We start from the raw sequence: 25812 nt of genomic DNA, 5'->3' as shown, positions 1-25812 counted from the left end.
TACTACAAAATTATATTATTTATATCAAATAATCAAATAATAAAATCGAGATACCGATTCACAACGGTATCGTTTTTTCTGCCAATAATGATATCAGCACCAAGCGATGAAATGCTCCACATAGCAACAAGCTTGCTAGCTCAGTAAGTCCGTGGTGTGGAATGGGCTCCAAGTTTCGCCTTTGGATTGGAAATATGCAATTTGCAAAAAAGTGCTGCTTATGTGAGGGGGGAGTGAAGCGTCTTGCTTTAATGCTTATAACTGCTCTACAGTTTTATCACAAACTGTACCTTTACCAGCATTATTTAACTGAATTCTTATTTGTGAATTTATTAAGACTAACCTGTCTTACTTGTTGATATAGAAGAACATGTTATTTTAGTTGACTATTGGACAAGATTTTTACTGACTATTTTGTTGAAACAAAATTGTTTAAAATAAATATGGCACTTTTTCAATAACATACATTGCATATTGCATGTAAATATAGTGTTTATTTGTGAAACGCATCCAGTGACATCACAGTAAAAGAAACATAATGTGTTCTTTCATTACACCAGATGTGACCTGACATTAATTTGAAGGAATAGCTGCTGCTTATATCGGTGTTGGTTGATATGGGTGTTGGTAAATGAAATGCTGGACAATATCAGTATATGGGATATCGGTAAGAAAGCCAATACACTAGGTCCCCAACTTATGAACACCCGACTAGCCAACATTCGCGGATACGAACACAAGCCGACTGGTCTATATTTTATTTTATTTTGCCTTGTAGTCACTCAATCAGTATTTATACTGCTACTGTACATGCTTGACCAGTAGAGGGCACTGTGACACTGCTAATGGGACCAACAGAGGCAGCGTAAGAGCTAATGGGACCAACAGAGGAAGAGTTAGACCCTGGGGAGATAAAGCTAAATGGAAAGCTAAATTATACAACCCGGATAGAGCGTGTGATTAACGTTTATGAAGAGTTAATAGGCCTGCTTAATTCTACACCACCCACAGAACACTACCTCTTTTAGAAGAGTCTAACGATGACGACGATTTGTCCTTTTTTTTCAATAACTCCTCCTCCAACTCCACCACAACGACGTATGCTCGACCACTCCTCTTCCAAGTTAAATAACATTTATCATTACGTATTATTATATCACTTTTATTGTTTTTTTCATTAATTATCCTCGTTTAATATTACTTCTGCATCCAAACTCATATTTACATACATACACATATACTGTATATGTATACACGTACATGTAGTACCTATATCATTGGTAATATTACCTTTTCCCCTACTTAAGAACAATTTGACATAAGAACGGTCGTCTGGAACCAATTGTGTTTGTAAGTTGGGGACCTTGTGTATTGAGTATCTGTAGAATGAATGTTAAGACAGCAACAGCAGTAATGGTAGCACAATAATAAATATGGTGTATAACGAACACCTCTCTGACGAGGTCAGTCAAAACTTAGCATTCATTTTGATACAGGATCTCATGAGATCGTGTACCTAATAAAGTGTCCGGAGTTTGTTGCGTAAACGTACCACTCAGCACTGTCAGCGTCGCAGTTGCAGTAATGTTGTGGGTCCAAACAGTCGCCCTGCAGGCCACATGCGCACTGCTGGCTTCCCGGTTGGGCTCCGCCCCAATAATTCTGCCTTTGACCCGGACCGGCACCGCCCAGCCACCAGCTGAACGGGGAGCCCTCTGAAATACAGTAGATGAGAGAATAGCAAAGAGTATATTTTCTTAAAGGAAAACTGCACTTTAAAAAAAAAATCATCCACAATCCGTATGTGAGACATGAATGTCTTCTCTTTTCTGTGCATTCTAAAGATATAAAAACCGCTAAAAAGAGATAGCTCATTACTGAACGTAATGGGACACACCTATGCCGCCTACAAAGACCGCAATTTAAACACCTCTAAAAACCTCCAACAAGGTTTTATGGTTTTATATCCATGCTGTGACCATTTAGTAACAGGCACATTCATGATAACATGTAATTCTTACAGTATTTGGGGTATTTTGGCCATTTTTAAGCATTACCGGAAGCTCCTTCCTTGGCACATTGATCACATACCAATAAAGAAATGAACGCCTACACCTCGCGTTAACTTTTCCAAACTCAGAAATAAAAACACAGCACCGGTGTCAGCTCAAATAGCCTTACATTTTTTGTAGTGGTCTAGGCATTGTGAGCACGATGCTGATGTACTGCAGGCGAGTCTGTGGTGAAGCTAGTCGCTAGCCGGTTAGTAGCTAGTCAGTGTGTTCTGTCAATGTGCCAGTAACGTAGTTTGATCGGCATAACAATGTTATTAATAATAATGATAACAATGTCACTGTAGCTTGGTTATATGCACGTCCATTATATGTAAATGGAGCATTGCCGGAGCTTTTTGGAGGCTTTTTCAGAAAGCTTTATAGGTGGAATAAGTGGTTCCCATACATGCAGTAATGAGCTATCTCTTTTTTTATCTGTTGTTATATCTTTAGAACGCACAGAAAAGAGAAAGACATATGTGTTCATGTCTCACATAAGGACTCTGGATGATGGGCAAAATTACAAAAAAAGTGCAGTTTTCCTTTAAGTGATAAACCACATGAGGCCTCACCAGGAGTGTTGAGGAGGCGGGACTTCCTGCAGTGGTAGGACAGTTCCTGCTCGCAGTGATCCGATTGGCTGATGATGGCTGACAACTGCTCCTCGCTCGCCGTGTAGTCCAACTGGACCAAGTGTTGATGTTCCGCACTGGACGACCTCACCGTGGTCAGCTCCGTGTTGTTATGATGGATCTCCATCCATGTGTTCTCTTCTGGCGATCACAAAAATGGACGTCGTCATGTTATTTATAGGCCGCATGGTGGCCGAGAGGCTAGCATGTTGGTCACACAGTCAGGACATCTGAGTTCAAATCTCTGCTTTGGCATCTCTGTGTGGAGTTTGCATGTTCTCCCCGTGTGTGTGGGGGTTTTCTGTGGGTACTCCGGTTTCCTCCCACATTCCAAAAACATGCATGTTAGGTTAATTGTCTACTCTAAATTGTCCATAAGTATGAATATGAGTGCTAATGATTGTTTGTGTGTATGTGCCCTGCGATTGGCTGGTGACCAGTTCACGGTGTACCCCGCTTCTCTCCCGAAGTCAGCTGGGATAGGTTCCAGCATGCCCCTGCAAACCCTAGTGAGGATAAGTGGCATAGAAAATGGATGGATGGATGTTGTAATAACTACACAAACTGATGGGAAGATGCGCGTGTCACCTGTCATGTTGCAGTAAACCAGCTGTGGTTTAAGCGGTCCGCTGCCATCCACGTCAACATAGAAATATCCAGAAGTGTTGCCGTTGTGTTTGTACGCCTCACATGACTGCTCATACACGGCTAGCAGGGAGACAAACAGACAGCTCAGTTAATATTAGTGTTACTCAACAAAACACAGAGAACCACAATCACAAGTGGTCCCATCATTGATAGGACCACTCTTAATAAGTACACATTTAGCTAATATTCTTGGAAATGTTATGATTACATGACACATCACATTATCCTGAGTGTTTACACATCAATATGATTTATGGTTTAATTTGATTTGAACATGCATTCAAGTTATAATAATAATAGAATACATCACATAATACATCACATAATAACAGGCTTACTAGTTAGCATGTTGAATTAGTGCTTGGTGCAGCTTTAAATGCGGCTAAAACATAAGCAGCCTGCAGAGAACATTGTGTACCTTCCACACTTTGTTTTGTTGCCATTCGTTTATTTTTAAAAGAGCCTTTTTGGTGATGAGCCTCGATGCTATAAACGACTGCACGTCTGACAGGAAACTGATGATCCACTTGCCTCTGACTATTGTGCCACTGACTTGATTGTAATTTACACGTGACGAGATGCAGCTCTCCTTTCTCGCAAATCACCACACTCATTTGTTGTTGGTCACTTAGCATCAACTGTGGAAAATGTTTTTTCTTCTGCTGCGCAAAAATCATGATGATCACTATGATTGCTGCTGCGATAGTTTTATGAGAGTGCAACATTTGTACACAGTGTTTGCACCCTTCCAGATTTCTTTTTTTTTTGCATGTTTATCACACTTAAATGTTCATCAAACTAATTTAAATATTACTCAGTGACATCAAAAACTGAACAGAAAATGCAGTCTTTAAATGAAACTTTTTATTATTAAGGAAGAAAAAAAATCCAAACCTACATGCCTCTGTGTGAAAAAGTGATTGCCCCCTAAACCTAATAACTGGTTGAGCCACCCTGAGCAGCAATGGCTCTCACTGTGGTTTGCTGGAGTCCCAAAGCTTTAGAAATGGCTTTATAACCTTTTCCAGACTGATAGATCTCAATTACTTTCTTTCTCATTTGTTCCTGAATTTCTTTAGATCTCGGCATGATGTCTAGCTTTAGAGCATCTTTTGGTCTACTTCATTTTGTCAGGCAGGTGCTATTTAAGTGATTTTTTGATTGGGAACATGTGTGGCAGTAATTAGTCCTGGGTATAGCTAGAGAAATTGAACTCAGGTGTGATAAACCACAGTTAAGTTAGGTTTTAACAGGGGGAGGTCAATCACTTTTTCACACAGGGCCATGCAGGTTTGGATTTTTTTTCTCCCACTTTGTGTTCAGTCGTGTTGTCATTGACTAATATTTAAATTTGCTTGTTGATCTGAAACATCTGCGATTGGCTGGCGACTAGTCCAGGGTGCCCCCTGCCTCTCGCCCGAAGTCAGCTGGGATAGGCTCCAGCATACCTGTGATCCTTGTGAGGATAAGCGGCATAGAAAATGGATGGATAGATGAAACATTTAAGTGTGACAAATATAAAAAAAATAAGAAATCAGGAAGGGGCCAAACACTTTTCACACCACTGTATAAGAATCAATTTTCTTTTTTAGCTGGATGCACATTGTCCTCTTATTATCCTGGTTATTATTGTCCTGGTTACTATGAATAGCAAACATGTATAGAGACACATTAAAATGTTCCCACTGAGGGACTAATAATGCATGTACAAAAGATAATGCTTATTATAGTGGGTTTTTTTAATAGGTCCACAAGTCATACTCCATCAATATTTAAAATAGAGTGTTTATTCCAAACAATTTTGTGGTGTTTGTGTGTTATTACCTCTTGTGTGTAAAGTCTGCTGGACAGCGTTTATTTCTTTGATTTTTATCTTGCACCGTGACTGTAGTTTAGTGACCCTCCCTGTTCATTTCACTGTGTGTTAAAATTATTCTCAGTTCAGTTCTTTTTCTGGTTGCCTAAATAAAGTGGAGACTGTGTATTTTGAATTTATAACTTGTGTCTGAATCCAGGGGGCAGCATGTGACCAAAACGTTGAGGCTTCTCCTCTTTATTGCAAGAAAAAAAGGGAGTGCTAACTTTAAGAGCATGAGCTGAAGGTAAATCTCTTTTTAGGCCAAGGAGCTGAGCAATGTGACTTTAAGAAATATTGCAGATAATCCAAATAAAATGCTGCATGGATTCCAAGCCGCTTTAAAGCCAGCACAGAGGTGGCAGGCATGCAGCCAAATACTGAGCTAAAGTGCACCATCATGACTTAAAAGGCTCCACTGGATCTAAAGTGCAGTCATCACCAGGCTGCTGACTCGGCCCGAGGTTGCAGGCCCGGCATCGTTTATTTAGGGTTAGCAGGGTGGCTGGCTAGCAGATGTTGTGACTTACAGCTGTGGCAGGTGGCGCCGCTGTAGCCGCTGTCGCTGCAGTTGCAGTGGAAGTGAGTCCAGGATTGACTGCAGCGGCCGTTGTGTTCACAGCGACTGGGAGAACACCTGAGAGACACCACAAGTGTGCTGTTTAATACTTGAATCAAATAGTTCCATTATGGCAGATGTAGTTTATGTAGTAGCTCATTTCGTCAGCTTTAATTTGGAAGACAATCCAAACAATCCACCTTTTGCTTAGATTTGTAAGTACCTTGCTCCCTGCTTGGCTTCTCCAGCAGCGGTTTGCATTTTTGTATTTTTGGTTCTCGCCACGCCTGTTCGGTTCTCAGCAGTGCGTTTTTGTTCTTGTTCGTGTTTTCACCTGCTTGTGATTTTTAGTTTTGTGCGTGACCTTTTTTCTGCTTAGTTCTTCTGCAGTGTTTTTTATTAGTCACTATTTTTCCTGTGGCGCGGCCCAGTAGTTTTTGGTTGTACTTTTGCCTTTTTGTGTTGGTACTTTTTACCCTTGTGGACACTTTTTGTTGTAATAAACTTTGTTTTTTGATGTTTCTCTGCATTCTGGGATGCTGTATTACAGCCTTGGCCGTTTGTTACACTTTGCTTCTTCCTACTCTTGCTACATGTATGTATGTATGCTACATGTATAAAAAAATTATATTTATTAATTATTGCAGCGACAGAATGCCAACAAAGGAGCAGTAACAAAGACAATGCTCCGAGAAACTAAGGTTTGCGCATTGGAACTAAATAGAACAACTAAAATTAGAAGCAAGTGCCAGGAAATAGAGACGCAAAGTATGAGAACACAGAACGAGCAGAAAATGAAGTAAATACAAAATAAGGCCACGAAACAAGGGCATCGAAGGGAAAATAAGCCAAACTGTCACGCAAGCTAACTCACAGATCGTGACATCAATGTTGTTTTATAGTATTTTTACATTGTAAAAAGTAGTAGTAGTTTCATACAATTTGACTTGGGTTAATAGTATGCTTTGCCCCGTGACATGCAACAATAAGAATCCACAACTGCTGTAATAGGTTCTGCTGGAGTATGACTACCACACTGACCTTCTACTGGACGACTACATTTTCCACCAGCCTTTCCACAAGAAAGTCTCCCACAGGCTCAGAATTCAATCAGCGGGTTCACAAAGCGTCATACAGTTTGTCCATGCAGAGCGTTAGCCTTCTGTCGACTAATAACGCAATTAAGGCGCAATGGAGGAGTCCAGACCTGGCAAGGATATGCGCTTGCTTCGTTAAGCGTCGGCACATTTTATTCCAGTCACGCGCGTCTTTCCACGTGTCTGCTAATGCCCAGGAGGTTTGATAATTGTTATCGTCCCATTAATTGACGTACAATTTGGTGAGGCAGCCAGAGCAAACACAAGCGTTAGTTGTGCTTTGGCTGAAATAGACGGAATACTGTGTCAGTTCACCTGTCAATGATGCCGCACATGTCAATCAGGAGGTCGCTGTAGTTTCCCAGCTTCTGTTGCTGCACCAGGATTAAGTCCACTTGCTGCTGGTCCAGGCTCAGCTGGCGAATACAGCCCTGGAAGGTGTTGAAAGGATTGCTGCACTCCTGCTTCCCGTCCTCCATAGGACAACCTCAAAATAGGGACATAGAGTGCAGTGAACAAGACAACTTTGATTCTAGAAGGAAGGTAATATTGTCAGACATGAACTTACCACCAAAGAACAAGTTTTTCTCAATAGCAACAGGAAACAATGGGTTGGAATGAGCCACGCCGCCATCGTCTTCGTCTTTGTCCACGCTGATGGTCAGGTGACCTCTTCTGGACTTCAGCTCCACTGAATGCCACTGACCGTCATTGAGACCAGATCCTAAGAAGCAAACACAGGCTCAAGATTATGCAAATACAGTGGAACCTTGGTAAGCATCATTAATTTGTTCCAGAAGGTCCACCTGTAACAGAAAGAACCAATTTTTCCCATAAGAAATCATGTAATTCCAATTCATCCATTCCAGAAAGCCAAAAATGTTAACACAAAACACGTTATTGTTTTACAATTGCAGTTTTACATGCATAAAACAATGCAAAATGCATTTAAATATGTTTAAATGAAACAAATAAATTCACATTTAAGGTAACGTTTACCTTAATTGAAAATGTGATACTTGACGTGACTGTTCCCATCAGTTCAGTTCAAATGAACACCTTCCTCTTCAACACCACCTGCCTGTTTTGTAATCAGTTATTTCTTGAATTCAATAGTGTTTCTCACATCAATAACTCATAATAAAGCCAAAGAAATTTGCAAGTGCCAGGCAATTTTGATAAAGAAGGTGAGAAACACTACTGAATTCAAGAAATAACTCATGACAAAACAGGAAGGTAGTGTTGAAGAGGAAGGTGGTGATCTCGCTGTCATAGTGTGTCTTTGGGAACAATCACATCTTCATTGAAGGTAAAAGTAACCTTAAATGTTCATTTATCCCTTTCATTCATCATTTATATGCATTTGGAATTATTTTATGCATGTAAAACGAACATTTTTTTGAGAGTCAACCTCTGGTGACACCTGACTTCCGGTTCAGGGTTGCCATTTTGTTAACAAGCTAAGGATGCCAACAAGGACATTTGTGATAAAAAATACAAACACAGTTGGACTCATGCAGTGTATTCATAACATGACAAACACCGTACGACGCTAACCAAGGCTCCACTGCATCCATATTTTTTTGTGTTTGCTAGCAAGATATGCATAAACTAGCTCAGCGTCATGGCTAAATACACATATATATTAGCCTTAATTTGTTGTTGCCTGCAGTTATGAATAAAGATTCACTTTTTTTCTTATGGGAAAAATTGTTTGTGAAATTAGAACAGCTTGGAAGCCAACCACATTGTGTTCCGCTTTGGGGTTCCACTGTGATCATGTACTTGGAAAGGGTTCAGTATTGGACTGGTGGGAGGGAGTACAACCATTAGTGGTCCATTACTTGCCAACTCACTGGCTGACAGTATAGTTGAAAACAATAAGTAACATTATTACTCCAACTTGAAAAGAGTTAAAATTTCAAGGCTCTGACCAGCCGTGATCTCCAGCAGCACTCTGCCGGCCTTTTCAACGTGAAGCCTCAGCCGGGCTTCGCTCAGGTACAGCCACAGCACACCAACTTGCCGAGCCAGCTCCAAGGTGAGCAACAGCCCCGCCTCGTTCCACGTCCTGAACTGGAAGGCCACAGACACCACCCCGGGCACGGAGGTTGTTGCCCCCGGCAACTGGAGGAAACTGCGTGGCCCCGGGAACGTAATGGCGACGGAAAGCAGCTCAGTGCAGGCGAAGGTGACATTGCCCTGAGAAGGAAAGAGGGGGAGATATGTGTGATTAGCAGAGATATAAAGCAACAGGAAAAGATGAATATTAATCAGCTGCTGAGGGCGTGTCCATGTGACCACAGGTCGTCGTGATCTCATCAGCGAGTCTCCTTAAAGAGGACATCGGCATAATGATAACAGCCAAGCTCGGAATACCATTAGCAAAGCAAACTGAGAAAGTCAAGTGAAGGAGAGCAGGTGTATGTTACGGGATGTATTTGTTTTGGACAATTATCACACTGGCCATCTTCTCACAGACAACACCTAAAAAGGTCTTTATGGTGCAGTTGAAAGGTATTTATGTGGACTATACTGTAGACCCTGAAACACATCATGGATATACACATTCTGTTTAATTTTCAGAGCCTCTAATGGAGAGCCAACCAAGCATGTGAACACCTCCACTTCTTCCTCTCGTATTCATGTTTTTGTCTGCACCTTTTCTCAGTGGAAACGCTTCAGCACCTCTTCTCTCCCCAATGAGATGCCAGCATGAATATAGAAAGGTCCAAATGGCCAATATGGAGGCATTATACTGAGAGACTTTACACTCCTTTACCCTTGCCTCATTTATCACAAAGCCGATACGGGAACCACCAAAATCCCAGCAAGGGCAAAAAAGAATCCTAGCACAAATAGTGTCAATGCAGGAGAGCTTTTATTTGACACAACAAACACCAAATCAGACAACAACAACACCCTTGGTTCAATTCATTCATTCAGCAGAGCATAATTTCTAGATCTAGCTCTAGTCAGCACTGCTGTTTGTGTATTTCAATAGAGTTAAAAAAAAAAAACATTGGCTATTTCTCTGTGAAAGGATGGCTGACAAGCACCTTCCAGCTCACACCCCTTCAGGATGCATCAGTACTGCAAGTGCCTCCTGTATGGCATTTTGGTATATCTTATTGTGGGATTAGCAAGGATAATGACATCTCACTTACATTAAAGACATTACACAGGCTATAGAACATCATGTTGTATAGTAAATGTTGCTGCAACATTATATTATTTAACACAAACAGGCAGGCCCCACGATCCTACTCAGTATGCACTCAAACGCTAGATGGGGCTTGCGCGCTAAGCCAAGACGTAACGCTCACGGTAGTCTCATTTTAGGTTTCTTCCCTGTATTGATCAGGAAATCTGCTAATTCAGTGGTTTTAATTAAGAAAATGTTTAAAATGACTCGAATGACAGAGAAATTTATAATACAGTTCAATGGGCAAATATTCACATTTAACCTCGCATAGCTGCTTGCCCAAGGCCTCCTACCGGTTTGAGGTGCCCTGAACACTTCCCCAGGGAGGCGTCCGGGAGGCATCCTGACCAGATGCCCGAGCCTTATCTGGCTCCTCTCAATGCAGAGGAGCAGCGGTTCTACTCCGAATTTCTCCTGGATGACAGTAGTTCTCACCTTATCTCTAAGGGAGAGCCGCACCAATCCGCCTGTCGATCTCACGTTCGTTGAACTGCAGCCTAGGGTGTCCTGGTGCCAAGTGCACATGGGAACACCCTTATGCCTGAACATGGTGTTCGTTATGGACAATCTGTGATGTGCACAGAGGTCGAATAACAAAACACCACTAGGGTTCAGATCAGAGGGGTCGTTCCTTCCAATCACACCTTTCCAGGTCTCACTGTTGCCGCCAACATGAGCATGGAAGTCCCCTAGCAGAAACAAGGGAATCCTACAAGAGAGCACTCTCTAGTACTCCCTCTAAGGACTCCAAAAACGGTGGGTATTCTGAACTGCTGTTTGGAGCATAAGCGCAAACAACAGTCAGTAGCCGTCGCCCCACCCAAAGGCGGAGGAAAACTACCCTCTCGTTCACCGGGTTAAACGCCAACGTACAGGCCCTGAGCCGGGGGGGGCAACAAGAACCCCTGCCCGTCGCCTCTCACTGCTGGCAAAGCCAGAGTGGAATAAATTCCATCCCCTCTCGAGTGGACTGGTTCCAGAGTCCTTGCTGTGCATCGAGGTGAGTCCGACTATATCTAACCATAGCTTCTCCACCTTGCACACCAGCCCAGGCTCATTCCCCACCAGAGAGGTGACATTCCACATGCCAAGAGCTAGCTTCTGCAGCCAAGGATCGGACCGTCACGGTGCCTGAGGCGGGGCAGATCCTCGACTGGTCACCAGCCAATCACAGGGCACATATTCACACTCACATTTATACCTGTGGACAATTTAGAGCAGTGATTCTCAACTGGTGGGTGATGGGTCTTAATCTTGGGTTTTTACTCTGAAGGGGATTTAATTTTTGGTCTATTAACGCCCTGTCGTGCTATTTAAAACACTGCGTCATAGAAGAAGGCCAACGTTTGTTGTCAGTCATCCTTCGTTTATTGTCATTAATTGGTTCCAGACCCGCCCATGATTAGTAAATTTCTACAAAGTAGGATTTCTTATTTATAAATGGAATAGGTTCGTAGTTAGAGCATAGAAAACCTATTTGTGACCTTCTAAATACGGTTTTGAATACTATTAGAGAATGTGAGGGGTATAGAGTTGTCTCTCACCACTTCACAGTTCAAAATTCACGGCTTCACTCTTTCACAGTTTTTCAAACATACTGTATATTAATGAATAAATCACACTGTTTCATGAACATGAAATAACATCCCTATAGTCACCTTTACACTCATATGACCCAATATAGCAGACATAATAACAGGAAAAAAGGCATAATATAACACATCACATGTCAGCATTGGGAGACTTCCTTGTTGTTGTTTTTTTACTTCCTGTGATGGCTACTTATCAACGTGACATAATGTAACATTAGTGACACCGAGTGACCAGTGCAGAATACTACACATAAATGTATCTTTCAATACGTCTTCCGAAAATATTTGTATTTTAGCTCATTTAATCATTTGTATGCTTGACAATGCTTAATTTAGGCCAAAAATACATACAATTTGCTTAAACATTCATATTTTTTACTGATATTAGTCCGTAGTCAACCACAAAAGAGTGATGATTTACTAACTAATATATTTTGAAAAACATTGATAGAGTGAAGCTGTGAAATTCAAAGTGCGATGTAGCAAGGGAAAACGGTGTATAGGATTTTCAATGTAAATTAGCATCGAGCTAGCAAATTTGCTTACATGCATTTAATTTATGTTGAATGTCACAAAGAAAATTATTTTGTTTTTAATGTTAGAACTGACATGCTTTATTATATTATATGTTAAGTTTTACAGTGTTTCAAAGTAAAGGCTTTGAAATGGAACCTAACTGGAACTTTATTGAGCTCTTCTGAGCTAGCAAGAAGAGGCCAAACGTTAGAGAAAGTCTTTATAGACACTTTTTCTTAAAATCATTTTGAGTTTGTGAATGAAAAGGTATTGTTGCTGAAATGTTTATTAAACTTGTTTAGTGCTGGTGCACTATTATTGTGCACTACATCACATTCAAACTGCTTCTCATTAAGCATTAGATATATGAGAAATTTGTGAAAAAATGTCCACAGTTTGGGTTGCTGCTTGTCATTAAGGGGTGATGGTGGGTCCCATAACCAAAACAGTTGAGAACCACCAACTTAGAGGAGAACATGCAAACTCCAGGTGGAGATTTGAAACCTCCATAGAGGTAAGGGCAACGTGCTAACCACTTGGTCACCATGCATACCTTAATGCATTTTCACTTTAATAAAAAAAATTATATATTAGACTATATGTATTTGAAGTTGCGTTCAATTATGAAGCAGCTACTTGGAGGCTAGTTGTACCGTGGTCTCCAGACCAACAACAAACACTTTCACTAAATTAAGAACAATAAATAACACAAACTCTTTCTAACACTAGATGTTCCGTTGTTTCTGTCTAATTAGAAAGTGTCCATTTGAGGCCAATTAGATCAAACGTGAAGGTCATCTTCTCAGAATTGTCCAAGCATTTGACACGTGCCCTTATTAGGAAATGCAACATGCATCGACTCACCGTCAGCGTCACTTGACGGTTGCTGCGTCTGGCCAGTTCAATCAGGTTCTGGTCGTTGTACGTAGGGTTCTCCAGGCAACCTTGGAACTTCTTACTGGCGGGGTCAGGTTTGGGCAGCGCCCCCACACTTAACTGGCAGACACCAAATATGACGTAAACAGTAAGAATGAGACACCTTAAAACAACAGATCATGGCGATGCTTCTGCAAGGACCTGCTGGATGTGCCAGTGGTCAAACGCTGGAGGCAGGGCCACTGTCTCTGTGTGCTTGTCCACGGTGAGGTTGCACCGAGTGCTGTGACACTCAATGTTCACTAGGTGCCACTGCTGATCGTCCAGCAGGCTGCCCAGCGAGGCCAAGTGGTGTGATCCGGGGAAGGAAGTCCAAGCTGGAAGAAGGATTTAGCATTAGCGCAGGGGTGTCCAAAGTGCGGCGCGGGGATCATTTGTGGCCTTTTTATTGGCCGTGATTTTATTCATTCATTCTCTATGCTTAGTCCTCATTAGGGCAGGGTACACCCTGGACTAGTACCAGCCAATCACAGTGCACATATAGACAAACAACCTTTCACACTCATTCATATCTATGGACAATTTGCATAACAAGCATATTTTTGGAATCTGGGAGGACCCAGAGAAACAGGCCTAGACCCGGAGAAAACCCACGCAGAACATGCACATGCCACACAGAGATGCCCAAGTGGCGATTTGAACCCAGGTCTTCCCGATCTCCTGACTGTGTGTTGTCCGTCCATTGTTTATAGCAATTCATTGGTTCTACACCCGACCTTGATAAATGAATTTCAGGATGACTGTATATCACAAAGCTGAGATGCAGTTTTTTGTAGAAATACAGTATATAGAACTAATTAGCACATATACATGTGTTGGTTTAGACTATATATATATATATATATATATATATATATATATATATATATATATATATATATATATATATATATATATAATATTATATATAATAATGATATATATATAATATATATAAGTGGCCCTTGCATCCTTTCATTTTTCAGTATGTATCTCTCGGTGGAAAAAGTTTGGAAACTCCTGCAATAGGGGCAAGTGAGGGCAGTGCACCACCGGATCCAGCAGAGGGTGCTGTAGTGAAAAAAGCCTGTTCTTTCCTTTCTTTTATTTATTTGTAGCACAGAGGTTTTAAAAGTGTGGGAAAGTGGGCTTCCCTAATGGAACCTAAAGCATCTTGGGCATCCTGTGCTGTATACTAGATAAAGTGGAAGACCAAAAAAAGCAAAAACGAGGTTGGCGTTCCGTCATTTGTCCTAATAAAACATCTTTGACTCAAAAGTAAAGTTTAGAAATCGTCTCCCACAGCAACTAGTCCAACAAAAGTTTCTCTATTATGATGACAATGTTCTCCCACCAGAAGGTTGAAAGCAGGGTTGACTTGTCTCATCAGCATCATCCTCATCTCATGTGGGCCCACAGAAGATCTCCAAGCTAGAGCTTGTGAGATCTGAAGCCAAATCCACATATATACCAACACGACAAATCCGAACACGCACAGAGGAAAAGCAGCGAAACGTCTTAAATGATAGATGAGCGTCGGCAGGTCCAAATTAGCAGCTGGGATTTCCCCTGACGAGGAGCGCCGAGCTCTGCGGGGAGAAGGAACTGTTGCAAGAACCGAATGGAGTCATTAAAAATGTATTACATGGTCTTGAGGGAACCGGAGGAGGAGGAAGATGATGGACAAATATATCCTCTGATGGCTCAGGAAAACATCTTCATCAACAAAGAGAGTACACACACACACACACAAAAGGAGTTTGTCTTCTCGTCAAGTTGACAATCCTAAAAAGATTTACTTTCAAAATGATTGTGTTACTGCAACAAGGGGACGAACAATAATACTCAGTTTTGACTGACACCGTCAGAGAAATATTATTAAACAATATGTTTATTATTTAACTAAACTGCATCGTACTGACAACTCTTTCCAATGAATACTTTTCAATCTCATTTTAGTTAGAAGATGTATTTGTTATTTTTATAATTATGATTACCGGTAATTACAGTGGCCAACAGGGGTAAACCCGCAGGTAATTGCCTTACCTGGATAAATAAAGGTTAAATAAATAAATATTTCAATGTTGCAGCCCTGTCAATTAAGACCATCTGTTGTTCTAATTTCAATGCTTGTTTTTTCCAAAGAAAGCAATAACAAGAAGCTGAAAGATAACGTGTTTGACTAAAAGTAAGTGGACAAAAGAAAGGAGGTCTTACATAAGTGAAACCGAGACTCAGACATGCATTATTCATATAAAAGAAACTCATAAGGTGATAAGGCAGCTTGAAGTGCTGCATTAGACTCAGAAATAAAAAAACATGAATTTCAGGCAAAAAGGAAGGAAATTAAAAAAGACAGAGACCACAACACAAATGATATTATGGCACATTACGGAATGTCAAATATTATTCCCCAAGTTTCACTTCACAGTGTACAAACTTAATGACAAAAGCATCACGGCTGAAATTAAACAATGAATCAGAGGTTAATATCTGCAGTAATAAGAGCTTTGTGTGTGAATAATTGGAGCAAATCTTTGCAGAACACAGGGAGGATATTACATCCATTTTTTTTGCACGCAACAGACGAAAATATGCAGTAAATGCTCTTCATTAGGTACGCCAGCATGGTCTAATCAGATGCAACACATCAAAAATTCTTCTTTAGCTACATGCCAGAGTGACATTATTAGAAACGGTCGTCAGTATATATTTTCTAATATTCTCTCAGTGTTTATGGTGGCTTGTTTGTGTGCCAACGTGAAATAAATATTAAGCCAATAAAACAAATGAGAAATGTATGAGTTTAAATCATTAAATATAACATAGGTATGTATTAATTATGTATTTCAGAACCAATTTATTTATTTCATGGCCATTTGATGTGATTAATGCCCTTTTTTAATGAACTTTTATTTCATGACCTTGCAGCGCCATGGGATGCGATCAGACTTCTGATTGGTTGAACGCTAATAATGTAAGCCATTTTAATTCAGTCATTCATTTCATATCTTGATCTATACCGCTTGTCCTTATTAAGGTCTGATGGGGACACCCCTGCAAGCCAATCACAGGACATGTATACAGGTGGTCCTGGGGTTTTGTACAAGTTCAGTTCCTAGACTTTTTTCGTGTAAGACAGATCTTACATCAAATTTAACTCACACTCTACACAGAACACATACAGTAAGAAAAAGATGAAATACCCATCTATCCATTTTCTGTACCGCTTGTCCTCGTCTCGCACACGAGCGGGCGTTGTAAGAAGTGATTATTGTAAGAAGACAGGATTATTGAGAGGAGGAAGTCTCAATAATGAGGCCACTACAATGTTTTGTTTTGACTGTCCATTTCATAGGAGCAGATCCTTTCACATATTCAAAAATAACATCTTCATCCTTCATTCATGATTGTCGCCAGAGAACAGAAGATAGGGTTTTAGTCAAAATTTGATTTCTGAACCCAAAGGTCAAAAGCCACATTTCATCGGTCATAGCTCATAAATCAAGACCACGTGACTGAAGGGCCGGAAATCATAAACGGACATCTAGAAATCATGAGGCGACCTCAAGGTCAAAAGTCATATTTCATAGGTCATATTTCATAATTCATAACCATGTGACAGCCCCTCCCTTTTCCCCCATTTCTGTGTGTGTGTGTGTGTGTGTGTGTGTGTGTGTGTGTGTGTGTCCCCCTCTATCTCTCCTCTTCCTCCTCTTCTTGCCCCAGTCTCTACAACAGGGGTCACCAACGTTTTTCCTTGTGAGAGCTACTTTTACAAAATGAAAATGGCCAAGAGCTACTCATTTTTGTAACATTTATTTTCAGAGCTTATTTCAACCCAAACAAAGCGAATATGCTTGTTTTACCAGAACATTAACAAAATGCTGGTATCCACAACTCACATTTTGTATTTCAGAATGCATTTCTTTCTGCTGTTCTTTCATTATTAACTGAAAACCTGAATGAAAAGCAGGCTTGCGGGCACCTCATGTGGTCGTGGGGGGCTACCTGGTGCCTGCGGGCACCACGTTGGTGACCCCTGCTCTACGCCCTTGACTGTTCCTCCCTTTTGTCTTTCTCTGTCATTAAATCAATATTAGATTTATATATTTATTGACAGGTACTAGTTTCAGCCTCTGTAGCTTTTTTACCGCTTCCTTGTATTTTAGTAGACCCAATTTCTTATTTACTTTTAAAGAAACTATTACAATCAATATTATATATGTATTTAGAGATACTAGGCTCGGCTTCTGTGTTTTAGGAGGCCCAATTTCTTATGTACTTAAAAAAAAAGACTTCAGCCTCTGCTACTTACTTTTCACTTTCTCCAACTACAGCTATTTCGTTAAAAATGGAAGGTGGCTACGGCTGTACTGATTTGAACCCCTCTCTGCGAGTTGAGGGTACAGATGGGTCAAGTGAGGGGTACTGAGAGTGGGCCTACATGTGCTTGATGTGAGTTACTCTCAGTTCACGAAGAAGCAAGCGTGATGGACGGAGCGCTAAAAGGTAATTATGATATTGTATGAATTTTTCATTTTAAACACAACATTCATAAATAGCCACCTTCCATTTTTAACAAAATAGCTTTAGTTAGGGGAAGGGAAAAGTAGGTAGCAGAGGCTGAAGTATTTTTTTTTTAAGTACATAAGAAACTGGGCCTCCTAAAACACAAGGAAGCGGTAAAACAGCTACAGAGGCTGAACCTAGTATCACTCAATAAATATATAAAATTGATTGTAATTGTTTTTTTAAAAGTACATAAGAAATCGGGCCTACTAAAATACAAGGAAGCGGTAAAAAAGCAACAGAGGTTGAAACTAGTACCTACAGAGAAAGACAAAAGGGAGGAACATTGACACACACACACAAGCAAGGGCATAGAGACTGGCGCAAGAGGAGAAGGAGTCAAGGGGGCATACACGCACACACCCAGAGAAAAGGGAGGGGCTGTCACGCGGTCGTGATTTATGAATTATGAAATATGACTTGACCTCAAGGTCACCTCATGATTTTTCCAGATGTCTGCTTATGAGTTAGTTACGACCTATGAAATATGGCCTAAGATGTATGGAACGTGACCTTTGACCTTTGAGGTCATACATTTTGTCTAAAAGACTATGTTCTAATCTGTGTCGCCACGTTTCAGCAGTTTGAACCGGGCATGCAGCCAATGTTGATCTCTGCACGGCACATCTTACAATGTCTAATTTCACTTTCACTTTCCTTTATGCGCTCCCACCAGACGAGCCTGCCTCACTGCCTTGGGAGACATAATGGAGGTTAAAGTTAAATAGTAAACTAAAAAGAACAAAAGTGTCATCGTCTTTTAGCTCAGTGGAGCACCACAACTACATTTTGCTCCGCCGCGTGCACATATTTATCTTTTATAGACTTTTGGAACCAAAAATCCCTCATACTGTAAGCGTTATTATATTAATATAGCATAAAGTAAACTTAAACTATGTCCACATGTACAAAGTTAGATTTTTTTAAACAACAAATTTCCACACTTTGGGATAACATCTTCAGAATGTTCAAATAAAAAAAGGCCTGTACATGATGGCCAGGTGTCAGGTAACAGGTGACACGTCGTGTAGACATCACCCCTTCACTTTAAATTGAAGCATACCCATATTTTTTTGTGTTGTCGTACCTTCTCTGAGCAGAAGCAACATCTTCCCTCCCTCCAGCTCCAGACTGAGACCGAGCCCCGACGGTCCTTCGGCGTGCAGCAGCGCCCCACCATTCCTCAGGCTCTTAAACTTCAGGGAGACCACCTCTCTGGACACGCGCCTCGGCCCGCCACTCCACCTGTACACCAGACTGCTGCTACCGTCCAGAGACATCACCTCAGAGGCTGGGAGGACACAAGCAGGAGACTAAGTCAGGATCTTAATGTGTCAGGCCCTGTTGGTGGCAAAATGAAAAGACATTTATTTGAATAAATGATTCCATGAATAGTTGGCGCCGGCAGTAGCCTGCAGCGTGTGTCGTTACACATGAGTTTAGCTGCGTGATTTTCCATTATTATCACAGTGAATCATTCAAAGAGCAGGGAGAGTTTTGGTCCCGTGGATCTGGACTCATGAAGACTTAATGTTAGCTTATATTTATGTGCAGCAAAAACTAATGGAATACAACTTCCACCTATACTACTGCATGTTTATCGTTTGTCCCCTTTAGGATGCTTGCAAAAAAGAATACAAATATAATATTCACTTTAAAATAAGTAGTATTTATGTGTAAATAGATACACGTGCTCCAACAGGGTAATATAACAGCAGGGGAATGAAGAAAACGTGTGTTTTGTGATCAGATTTGTGTTTGCTCTCTAGCATGCCTTCGGAAAAATAAAATATGCCGACTTGTGTGAAACATTGCAATTGGTGACTGAGGTGAGAATTAAAAACCTAGATGGTGTCTCTGCGTGTTAAAGAAGTCATCCAATCCACAAGAAAAGGTGTGGTCTGTTGGTTTCAAACAAATGAAGTCAAGAAAATAAATGTCAATACAAGATATGTATTAGTTTAACAACATGTTTAGCATTCTCCTTGTAGTTGTAGACATTTGAGACTCACTGTAAGGACACCCGTAGGTCTCTAGCCGGAGTCCGATGCGTCCGCTGGGGTTCCATCCTAGAGGAAGGAGGCGGAGGAAGCGAGCGATGGTCGACTGCTGCAGCTTATAGAGAACCACACTGTCTGCGTTACTGTTGCCTGTAAGAGACTGAAGACAACGCACAAATGCTATGAGAAAACTCCAGCAATAAATATAGTCTTCAGCGGTCCCTAACCCCTCATTCTTCACCTGACCAAGCCATTTTGGACAACTGCATTCTTTCAATGTTGTGGGAACATTTTGGGGAAGACATTCTGTTCCCAGTGCACAAAGCAAAGTATAATAACAATAAACAGAAAAGAACAAGAGCGAGGAAAAGGAAAAGGAAAAGGAACAAGTACCAGAACTCATCATATTTATATAGCGCATTATAGGACACTCAAAGACGCTTTATAAAGAAATAAGAATAAGAATAAGAGAAACTAATAAAAATAGGAAAAGACATGAAAAAGGAACGATAATGGTTTAAATCAATTTAAGTCACACTGGAGCACATCACACAGTGCAATTCACAGTTGTCCAACAAGGAGAAGGAAGAAGCAAAGCTTATTTAATCCTACCTCTCATCCATTTCACTAACTACAATACATCTGTTCACCTCCTGTGTTCCAAATGTACTCTTTGCCAATTGTAAACACATAGGAAAATGTTAAGGTAATCCAACAATGTGGTGCAATGACAGTCAAGGCTTATACCAACTATAAAGAAAATATATAATAGACTCAATGACATTAATAATAAATAGATCATAACTTATAAAGGGGTCAATAGTTGACAGAAGCATAGTTTTATGATAGTGTTTTATCAGACTAGACATAGCATTGTATAGTACAGTACACAGTGGTTCAGATCTCTTCTTCCTTGTGCTTTATTATTATTTTAGCGTTGTTTTAAATTACATTTTTCCTTAAGATCATATTTCCCCTCTCTTGTTGAGAAGAATTGTTTTTTTGGGTAGCAGGTTATTGTTTGTTTTATGCATAATTTGAAAGTTTACCAGATCAGCAAATGTTAATAATTGTGATTTTAGGAATAAAGGGTTTGTTTGTTGTCTATAAGCAGTATTGTGAATTATCCTAACTGACCTTTTATGTAACACAGTTAGTGAGTGAAGTGTACTTTTATACTTATTACCCCACACAATAAGTTAGACATGGTGATATTAGAGAACAATAGAGCATATGGAGTGATTTGTTGCGGTTGTATTGTCTGCAAATAATACTAGCTTCAGGTCTTTCGTGACGTTACAGAGGTCGTTTTTGTATAGGTTGAACAATTTTGCACCCAGTATTGACCCCCGGGGTACACCGCATGATATACTGTATTTAAGCTTGCCGATGTATATTTTCCTAGCTTCACATATTGCTAAGTAGCTTTTAACCCAGTTCAAGACTAACCTTCTGATTCCATATCTTTCTAGTTTTGTAATTAGGATATTGTGATTAATTGTATCAAAGGCTTTTGTTCAATCCGTAAATACTGCAGCTGCGCACTTTCTGCGGTCTATAGCATTTGTAATTTCCCCTGTAATATCGATTAGTGCCATGAAAGTTGAAGTATTAGCTCTGTATCCGTATTAGCTGTATTAGTAATTCATTCTTATTAATACATTTGTCCAACCTGTTGTTGAATAGCTTTTCAATGATTTTAGAAAATTGTAGTAATAAGGTAACTGGGCGATAGTTTGTGAATTGATGTTGGTCTCCATTTTTGAAAATTGGAACTACTTTAGCTGTTTTCATTTTGTTAGGAAATTTACCATAAGTTACTGATGTACGTCAGTGGTTCTGCAATCTCATTAATAACTCTTCTTGTGGTGTCTATTCCAATTCCGTTAAAGTCGGTTATGTTTTTCTTATACAATGAATTCCTTTTTTGTTATGTCAGTGAAGAACAGAACAGTGAAGAACAGTGAAGGATTCCTGTGAATAATTTCATTCCTTTCCTCTAACGGCAAGAAATTTGGGATCTTTTCTTCCAGTTTTGGCCCAATATTTACAAAGTAGTTATTGAACCTTTTAACTACCTTGCCCATATTCTCATTTTTGGCGTTTCCATCTGTGAAATAATGAGGGTAAGCTGCTTTCTTAGTACCAATCCTAATAATACTGTTTAGGATGCCCCATGTTGCTCTAATGTTGTTTTCACTCTTTTCTATAATATTATTTCTTACTTACTCTCAAAATGTTTGTTAACTTACTTTTTTATATATCTCATCATTTTTTTCTGCTTCTTATTCTATAGTGTGTTTTTCTTCTTAATGCGGGTCGTGTTTTTTCTTTTATTAATAGAATATGAAAAAACAAGAATAAAGGAGCTGCATTCCACAAATGGCCCATGGGCCGCGCATTGGACACCATTGTACAACGGAAATGACAGTTTAAACAGGTGGATTATGAAGTGATTTTTAAAGGTCTGTACAGGCTTCCTGATGTGTGTTGGCACAGATAAGAAGGGGGCTATTGAGGGCTTTGTAGGTGAGGAGGATTGTACTTTAAACGGTGATGGACAGGGAGGATGCTGGGAGTGATGTGGTCTCTGGAGCGGCATGGAGGACTAGGAAGAACTAAAATAGGTCCAACAAAAATTCCTCACTCTAAAACCTTGTAGCAGGTCTAGAAGTGGTGTCACTTCCCAATACTTTTGTCCGTTTAGTGTGTATGGTATACACCTTTAAACTACCTCAATGGATCAATACATCCACACTCTACACTATATATCTACACTTCCTGTAGATATAATGGCCATACTATTGTCCTTGCAGTGACTAGCATCACGTTAGCCTCAGCACTTCACTTCATTTTAAGCTCCAGCTATACTCCGGTTCACATTGGCATGTCCTCGGGCGAGTGAGTGGCGCCAGGTGAGCCGTGGTCAGCAACAGCAGCAGCAGCTTAAAACGTGTGTTGGCAACAGGTTGACCACGTCAGCAGCAGCTGCGGGTCCTCCACTCTGTATGCATTATTAATGAGGAGTCAAAAAGCTGGTGATGAATGCGATTATCTCCGCAGGATGGACCGATCCCTGCAGGCCGCCGCTGCTCACCATCGTGCAAAGAGGACTGTGGCGGTGGAGGAAATGAGCTGTTGATAACCCTAATTGGTGCTAGTTTATTACCTAAAGTCATTTTTTTCCTTTAATGTTTTACACTGCATTCTTTTTTACTTCTTATTCGTTGCTTTGATCTCATTCTACTGCAGTGTTTCTACACAGCAGACGTGTGCAAAGCACGCAGTTTGTTTTTTTATTGGCCCACGGCACATTCTAAACATAAAATGAAACACCAGAACAATTACCAACTACTACCAACACAAAGTTGAGATGTAGGTGTTTATTTCTTCACCACAGGGCATATTTTCACCTACACGGCATTGTTTTTAGCATGTTATTAAGTAAACAAAGGGCGACGGATATATATATTGTTCTGGCCCTTAGTGGAAGACGTTTGGACACCTCTGTGTGAAAGAGCGTTACCGTGGACTCACCCCGATGCTGTCCTCCAGCCGGTACTGTTTCCAGTTGTGTCCTGTGTCGCTGAACATGAGCAGGTAGGACGTCAGCCAATCAGAGCTGCCGTAGCGACCCTGCGTGGCCACAGCCGTGATCTTGGTCCTCTGTCCAAGATCCACCTCCAACCACTGATAGGTGTCTGAGGTGAGCGGGGACCAACCTCCTGCTCCTGAAAGATCAAATGAAATGCATTTTATTATGAAGGTTATGAAAAGATGACTTTTTGGACTGACTTGCATAAAAAAAATAGGAATGAAAGCCTTCCTGTAGCAAAGACTGATTGGTGTTGTTGTTTTTCCTGCAGGACCAGATGGTTGGTTTCATTCCATAACGCTGTAGGAGGTTTTTTGTGTTATATGTACATCAATGTGTGTGGGAAAAAAAAACCTTTTGGAATGCAGAACATCACATTTCCATTTGTCTTCATATGTCAAAAGAAGAAAGAGGACAAATACTGCCAGTTCTGAACAATCACGCTGTTTAAAGGCTGCCACCTCCACAGCTTTTAATTCTCATTCATCATCTTTGCATAGCAGCGGCGTTTTAAAGCTGACAGCCTCATTTTCTCGCTCGCTTTGTCCAAATGGAAGAAATGTTGACATCTGGATTTAAAGCACTGGCACCAGCACCGCCGCACGAATTATGTGCAAACACTGGGTTGCGCTTGCAATCTTTGTTTTCTATCACGGTTACGCTTTAAATCAGGTATTTCCAACCAAACCACATCTTTTTGCTACCATCACCGTATGTTGTATTTTAACATTTTACAATGTTTAAGACAAACCTTATCCAGCGAGGGTCAGAGGTGAACACATTCCAAATCTTATGACCCACCATGACACTTGTCGACCATTTAGCTTATTAGCTTCTTTTCTTCCTCCCATAGGAAATAATGTATAATAATAATAATTCAATTAATCGGTTTCAGAAGACCAAAAATATGAACACAAAAACATTTTATATAGATTATATTTTTACATGCAATAAACAAAGCGAAGTACATAGAAATGAGCAATGAAATGAATAAATGAACATTTAACATCACGTTTATGACAAGCAAGCAGAGAAGGAGACAGATACAGAGTTGTTCACTGTTCTGTGTGCATTCCATAAACAAATAAACCACCCTCAGACACACACATACAGTAATAAAAATAATGAAAGTATTCCCTGGCCGGAATCTGCTTATAGTGTCGTAGCTCTAAAAGAGCCACTATCAATTCTTCAAAGAGACTGAGTCACTACCGTGTGGATGCTTTGTTTGGGAACTGTCTGGCTGTACAGTAACCAAGGCAGCATATTTGAGGCAATCATTTTTGTATAATAATAAATAATGCGGTAATAATAAAGTTTGCCAACTATAACACAAAGCTGACATGCAGGCTGTTTGTTCTTGAAATATACATAACCCCTTAGCCTATCAACATATGCTTTTAGCCTGTTTGTCAAAATGGTCCCCGAATCCTTTGATTTTTCAGTCTGCAGCTCTCAGTGGAAAACATTTGGACACCCTTTTGTTAAAAGGTCCCAAACAATTAAATTCCTGCCTTGTGTTTTTTGCCTTTACCTGCTAGCCTTCACAAGATAATTTAAGTGTCATTTTTTTCCACTTCATGTAGCAGACCCCTGCACTTTCTCGTTAGTTTGTTAGTTCCACTTTAATAGACAAATCAATCATGATATGCTCAGGTAACAGAGCAGGCGCTTCCTGTCAAATGAGAAATGTCTGTTTGCTTAGGCCTCTCCATTAATTAGCAGTCCGAAACAAGTGGCATGTCTAAACATGGCAAGTGTGACCTTTGAAACGTTAAAAGGCCAACGCTAATAAGCACTGGACTAAACCATGGAGAGCAGACACTTTGACCTTTCCTGATCAAGAAGGGAGAACGGCGTGATTCAATGGAAACAACGCGCGTCTACTCTGTCGGAGCTGATGGCTCAACTGTCACTTTCCATCAAAGAGGTTCAGGAACCTGCTAGTTAGTAGAGAACGTCATGTCGCCATGTCGGCCACTTCTTCTTTACCTTGCGAGGCTCAAACGCACGCAGAAGGAGGATTAGCCTCTCACTTCCCGCACGCTGTGCTTCACCTGTCGGCTCGGCGACACCTGACACAGACTCAATTTGTCCGTCTCGAGCTAGTGGAGCACGGTGCTGGGAACAAGTAACGAGGACGCCGGAGCCACTCAAGGATGGAGGACGGTGAGGAGCAGATGGATGCACGCCTAACGAGGTCATTAATAATGCAGCGATATTCCAGCTGGCGGCTCCACTAGGAAGGAACAAGACGAGCGAAAGGAAACGCCGAGTGGTCGCCAAAGTCGAGTCAGGTGTAATTTAGACGTTTATGAAGACGTGGAGATGCGGCGGCTGGTCACAAGACAGCTGATCATAATGAGCTGGAAGGCAAGCACTGAGCAAGGCCCTGCGGAAACAACATGCACACACCACATGTCCGTCGATTAGCTGGCAGGCCACGCACACACCGGTGTAGCAGGTTGTCATTAAAGTTTAATTATACTTTTAAATCCAAGTTGCATACGAAAAAAGTGATTACTGTAGCACAATTATTTTTTTTCTAAAGTCTGGCATAATTGCGGCGCTG

The 25812-nt window shown here is 40.7% G+C and overlaps 1 protein-coding gene across 2 annotated transcripts in view; it reads right to left on the bottom strand.

Moving 5' to 3' along the window:
* Nucleotides 1-25812, bottom strand: part of LOC129176998 (contactin-associated protein-like 4) — an 81812-nt gene that overhangs the window by 27637 nt on the left and 28363 nt on the right. For both annotated transcript variants that reach the window (XM_054767663.1, XM_054767662.1), the window contains exons 3-14: nucleotides 23183-23376; nucleotides 19658-19805; nucleotides 18733-18936; nucleotides 13236-13411; nucleotides 13023-13154; nucleotides 8780-9047; nucleotides 7414-7569; nucleotides 7161-7332; nucleotides 5720-5826; nucleotides 3275-3394; nucleotides 2627-2827; nucleotides 1553-1715 (exon numbers count right to left, since the gene is read on the bottom strand). In XM_054767663.1, coding sequence (XP_054623638.1) covers nucleotides 1553-1715; nucleotides 2627-2827; nucleotides 3275-3394; nucleotides 5720-5826; nucleotides 7161-7332; nucleotides 7414-7569; nucleotides 8780-9047; nucleotides 13023-13154; nucleotides 13236-13411; nucleotides 18733-18936; nucleotides 19658-19805; nucleotides 23183-23376 — 2041 coding nt within the window. The remainder of the gene's footprint in view (nucleotides 1-1552; nucleotides 1716-2626; nucleotides 2828-3274; nucleotides 3395-5719; nucleotides 5827-7160; nucleotides 7333-7413; nucleotides 7570-8779; nucleotides 9048-13022; nucleotides 13155-13235; nucleotides 13412-18732; nucleotides 18937-19657; nucleotides 19806-23182; nucleotides 23377-25812) is intronic.

This window comes from Dunckerocampus dactyliophorus, chromosome 2 (assembly GCF_027744805.1).
Source record: "Dunckerocampus dactyliophorus isolate RoL2022-P2 chromosome 2, RoL_Ddac_1.1, whole genome shotgun sequence".
Classification (NCBI taxonomy): domain Eukaryota; kingdom Metazoa; phylum Chordata; class Actinopteri; order Syngnathiformes; family Syngnathidae; genus Dunckerocampus; species Dunckerocampus dactyliophorus.
This window is presented reverse-complemented; position numbering and strand designations above follow the sequence as displayed.